This window comes from Branchiostoma belcheri, unplaced genomic scaffold, assembly GCF_001625305.1.
Source record: "Branchiostoma belcheri isolate BF01 breed outbred unplaced genomic scaffold, Haploidv18h27 scaffold190, whole genome shotgun sequence".
NCBI classification, from domain to species: domain Eukaryota; kingdom Metazoa; phylum Chordata; class Leptocardii; order Amphioxiformes; family Branchiostomatidae; genus Branchiostoma; species Branchiostoma belcheri.
Genome location: NW_017803380.1, coordinates 415,073 through 420,841, shown reverse-complemented (window position 1 = coordinate 420,841; position 5,769 = coordinate 415,073). Strand labels below are relative to the sequence as shown.

General features: G+C 40.0%; 1 protein-coding gene across 1 annotated transcript in view; it reads left to right on the top strand.

The window, feature by feature from the left end:
- Nucleotides 1–5,769, top strand: part of LOC109468074 (vacuolar protein sorting-associated protein 52 homolog) — a 13,746-nt gene that overhangs the window by 4,047 nt on the left and 3,930 nt on the right. Inside the window, 4 exon segments of the mRNA XM_019766306.1 lie at nucleotides 445–573; nucleotides 1,225–1,380; nucleotides 3,127–3,258; nucleotides 5,523–5,766. Of these exon segments, the coding sequence (XP_019621865.1) occupies nucleotides 445–573; nucleotides 1,225–1,380; nucleotides 3,127–3,258; nucleotides 5,523–5,766 (661 nt within the window).

The following is a 5,769-nucleotide window of genomic DNA, read 5'->3' as shown; positions in this document are numbered from 1 at the left end:
CGGGCAAAAAAAAAAAAAACAGGCCTAGGCATCCTATTATGGCCCAAAATGGTACGATAGGAGCCATGAAGTCAACACACCAGGCTGGTTCAAAATTTAAACAATGAATTTTGAACTTTTAATGATACCATTGCATTGAAAGATGGAATAACTGTAACAACCAGGAAGAAAAGGACTGTTTTCAACTGTTCAGGGCATTTTGCAGTTGATTCTGAATTTTATTTTTATTTGCAAATCAGAAAAAAATGAAGCGGGCGAATCCGTTAACCAAGAAATTAAATTGGTGTGGCCTTATTATGTAATATATATAATGCTCACAGTTGTACTTGTAGTATATTATTAGGCTTATGTATTTGCAGAAAGCGTTTCCGAATTGCAGAACAAAAATTTTGTACTTCGTCCGTGACATTGGTCCTAAAACACTGTTGTTGTCTCCTGCTGCAGGCAGTGCGCGGTGAGTTGAGTCAGTTTGTGGATGAACTTGTGGTGCCGGAGGTCATGGTCAACGCCATCCTGGACGCTCCTGTCACTCAGAGACAGTTCCTGGAACAGCTGCATGAACTCAACCACAAGGTCAGCACACACCCACAGTTCTGTACCGGAAGTTCTGTGCAGTGTTTTCAAATGCAATGTAATGAACATTAGATCTGTCTTCTATAAGTTCTGCGGGGCTGAATGGCAATGGCGGTGTCTACACGTAGTGAGTTAGAACTTTTTTTAATTTTTTTTTTAACAGATGCTGTTTTGCTTTTAACACTCTTTCCATTATATGGGCAAGTGTTGCCTGATATTGCATTCTTGGGGATTAACATTCTCGCTATGGGTAATAATTACATGTAGTATGGCTATTGACAAGCTGTCAATATAAAAAAAACATGCACAATTGAAATCAATTGCTCCTGACATCACATAAGAAATATTTGTATTTCAGATTTGATAGTTAAGAATGCAATTTCCTCACTAGCTCCTATCAATTCTGGTTATCTTTTCCTAAACTATATATGCCAATAGTAACAATCCCAATGTACATGTGTATGTAGTATAGCATACCTAGATTTCAATCAAAGACTTTGTCATCACTTTATTTAAAGAAAAAAATACATTTTTTGCATACGATTTTGTTGTGCAAAAATGCAACGGTGGCAAACTTGTTTCAGGTGTCCCTGGGAACTCCAAATGTGCTCATATGAAGCTGACTTGTGAACTAACTTGTACTTTTTTTAGATCAACTTTGTAAAGGAGCAGTCTTTCAAGGAGGCTGTCGCCTGTCGTGATGTTCAGGATATCTTGGAGAAACTCAAGCTCAAGGCCATCACTAAGATCCGAGAGTTTCTGCTTCAAAAGATCTACCAGTTCAGGAAACCCATGACTAACTACCAGGTCAGTGTACCGGGTTTTTATGCCATCCACAAAAGAAATGAGTCCATGGGATAGTACACAAATCTATGTAAGGCCACAGCAAGTAATTTCTGTGGATGACATCAGCGTGCACATTAATTTTCGCCTGATTTTGGGGAAAAAAAACAAGAAATTTTTTTGCCCTGTGACAGTGGTCAACATGCTGAAAATGGTGGATGGCAAATAACTATGAAGAGAGGAGACAAGAAAAGGCTCTGATTCAATGTTTTGTTTCTTACTTTGATGCAGTGATATATGATACTGGCTGTGTATATTTGATGCTCCCACTGAATAAAAAACATTTGTGCAATGGTTGAGTCAAAATTTTAAAATGTAGGAAGCTTGTTTTTTTCGGGCCGCCTTGTTTTTTTTTTTCGCCTGCTCGCATTAGATTTGGAGTCTGCGGAGGATGTCATCCATAAGATTTACTTGCTGTGGCCTAATGCAATCATCATGCGGTCTTTGCAGTTTAAGTGTGTGGTACCTAAATCTTCTCTACTGACATGCCAAATTTCAGACAACTCCATCAAAAGGACCTTGATTCACAGGTCATGAGACACAGACTCAGACAAAAAGACATGACTGATTTCAACACGTACATGACATTGACTTCTTTCTTGAAGTAATAATGCCACACCAATTTGATTTGTTGGTTCTCGGATTTTTTTGTGACAGGGCGAAAAAAAATAAAAATAAAAACAGACCAAGACATCCTATGATAGCCCCAACTGGCATGATAGGAGCCATGAAGGCTAGTTTGTATTCAAACATTAACGTCAAACCTTTAATCAAACCATTGCATTGATTCATGGAAAAACTATAACAACTCTGAAGAAAAGGGACCTCCTTTAAGGGGGCACACCACTCTCTATTGGAGGCTGCACACCCTCAAATCTAGCGAGCGTATCTGGCGTGGAATAATTCGGAATGAGAATAACTGTATATTGGACGAAAGGATATCTCTTCAGCTACAAGACCAGCTGAGTTTGGTTTCTTCAACCTTTTTAAGTTTGGTAAAATCAACGGAAAAAACATTTTTTTCACTCCAAAATTAATGCCCAAAATTGCGAATTTTCGCGTAGGATAATCCCATAGAAAAAAATTTTCCGGCAGAAATGACTGATGCTGCAGCTGGCAGAAAGACCCAAGCCTTGACTATACTCGAGTAAATTATAAAGAAAATTCTAGTACTGTAATTTTCTAAACAGTCCACGGCGCGAGGGGTTGCAAATGCACCCCTACGAGGGCGCAGAGCGAAATCTAGGTCAAACGGGCGGATTACACTTGGCGCGCAAGGATACCCGGAAGTAAGGTTCGGAGCCAAAAGAAATTTTCACCCCAAAAACACCACTTCCTACACTCTTCAGCCATGTTAATGTTTAATGGCACTTCGTGGCAGTTTATGAGAAATGTCACCTCAAACTTGGACCCTCAAAACCCTTTCTTCACTTTTTTACAACGGACTATCACGGACCCCGGTCGCGCAAGAACTGGGGTGTGCACCGTTAAATGTTGGGAGCATTTTGGAGTTGATTCAGAGGCTGAAATGTTTTTTTTTTATTTTGGAAAAAAGAAAAAAATAAAGCGGGCGAATCCATGAACCAACTAATGAAATTGCTGTGGCCTAATGACTAATGTCTCCTACACTGATGTTTGGAAATGTGCCCTACACATGTTGAGTGTTTATTCGTTTCTACCCAAAATATATATAACTGTTGTGTTTTACAGGTTCCACAAAACGCTATGTTAAAGTTCCGCTTCTTCTATGAGTTCCTATTGGCCAATGAGCGCCACGTGGCCAAGGAGTGTCGAGATGAATATATCGACACCATGAGCAAGATGTACTATTCCTACTTCAAGGTACCTGGTCATGCTTCTACGGTGTAAAGGCCTTCCACAATGCTTTATCACATGTAATTTTCACAGGAAAATTCGTGTTTGTATTCATAGATACATGTCAGGGTTGAGACTATTTGCCACTATAATATGGATAACTAGAGTTCCACGATCTCATGCCTTCGACAAATGATGTTAACCTTTACGACTGACAAATTATGAATGTTTCACATTGATTATCGAAATAATATCCTCACTTGCAATTATATCCTTTGATCATATTTTCCATCCAATGACAGTCTTATAATCTTAAACAAAGAGGGCTATTCTAGCATTTCCTCATAAATCATGCAAATAAGGTTCAGATTTGAATAAATTATGTTTAATACTGATCACCTTCACTTAACTTCCAAATGCAGCCAGTATGAAAATCCTGTCAGTAACCACTATTTCATTGTACTATTTATAGCATTTTTCTCATTATTTATGCAAATTAGGCCTTATTGACACCAAAAATTTGTGTCCCCAGCCTGTTTACATCATGAGCTATCAAAACTGCTTGACTGCATACCCCAGTTGATGTAGAGCTCAACGATTTGACCCACTTCCACATCTGTGTTTACACAAGGGCAGGAGAGTTACCAGCGAAAGGTCATGTCGGGTGCAAAACAAATGGAGTGTTCATAACAGAAATCAAATTCACGTAGCATTTTGTGGGCCGTTCTTGTCGATTGACTGTTATTGACACCAAATATTTGTGACCCCAGCCTGTTTACATCATGGGCTATCAAAACTGCTTGCCTGCCCCAGCCCCAGATAATGTAGAGCTCAAGGATGTGACCCACTTCCACATCTGTGTTTACACAAGGGCCAGAGAGGAACAACACCACTTGCATGTGGAGCTGACTGAGGGTTTATTTACAGTAGCTGGTGACCTGGGCAACAAAGAGGGCCTTTGTTTGTTCAAGGATTACAGGCATGACACTGATGAGTTTGCAATAGGGCATCATCCACATGAGACCAACTTCTGGGGGAGTCCTTTTGAACAGTTATATCCAAAAAGGCAGATTAAGCGCCACTTTCGCCAATTCCACAAGGATTCTGTTGTCCTAACAAAGAGGTAAATTTTTTTCCAGCTATCCTTGTGGCATAAATCAATGTAATCCGTAGAAGGTGGGAACCAAAAAGGTCTACTGCACTATGGATGACATATAGATTTCTCTATTAATTAATCAAATTAAGTCATAATTTACATAATGAAAATCTCTTCCTCTTGATTACATATGCCACCATTTTAATTGTTTTATCACAGAACCCAGCAAATATATAGACTTCTGTCATTAATTATGTAAATTAGATCGTAATTTGCAAAATATTCAGCAAATTAGGTCAAGCATCACTTAAGCTACCGAGATACCAAAAATAACAACAATCCGTCAACCGGTTCTTGAGCTATCCTACTTCAAACATTTTCAAACAAATGCCACTGCATTTCCCAAACAAGCTGCTACGGGGCCCAAACTTACGGCACTTCTTTCTGAGCACGAGAGCTACCTACCATCTAAAAATCATGACCCTAGCACGTCCATATCACGAGATTTAAAAACCAGAAGTTTCGCTGCAGTACTTTCTAATTCAATGACGTGGGGACCCCCCACGAAGCCCATATCCGAACTTGACCTTGGTATTGTCAATGGTAACTTGCCAACTAAAAAACATGAACATCCATTTAAAGATTCTCGAGTTATCTTGATGACAAGAAAAAACACAAAAAACAAAGGTCAACTGCAGTGACATAGAAACCCCCACGGGGCCCATCTTCGAACTTGACCTCGGCATTCTCAACGGTAACTTGCCCACTAAAAATAATGAACATACATTTAAGGATTCTCGAGATATCTTGATGACAAGGAAAAACACCAAAAACCAAGGTCAACTACAGTGACTTAGGAACCCCCCACGAAGCCCATTTTTAGCCTTGACAATGGCCACCCCCAAATCAACCTGCCTGCCAAAAATCGTGAACCTCGGACCTTGCCTTCAAGAGTTATCGTGCCTAATCTGCCAAACAGTGCAAACCCGATTTCATAACCTTCTCCGAAGGCATAGCCTTCAGTCGAAGGCAAAAATTAAGCAGATGTCAGGATGGAAAGACTGGCTGAATGACAATTCTTAACTGCAGTAGTAAAATATTTATTTACAAAATATCTCTTGATACATGATTTATATTCCCATCTTGGCCCCTGGTTAGCATTTTTAAAGCATTTCTTGTTATTTTTACATGGCAGGGTTATACCAGTCGACTGATGAAGCTACAGTATGAAGAAGTGGCAGACAAGGATGATTTGATGGGTGTTGAGGACACAGCCAAGAAGGGTTTTTTCTCCAAACCTTCGCTGAAGAACCGCTCAACCATCTTTACCCTGGGAAACCGCGGCAGCGTCATCGCGTCTGAACTGGAGGCTCCCATCATCGTACCACACGCGGCCCAGAAGTCTGAGACTCGCTACTCCTTCGAAAGCCTCTTCCGTAGTC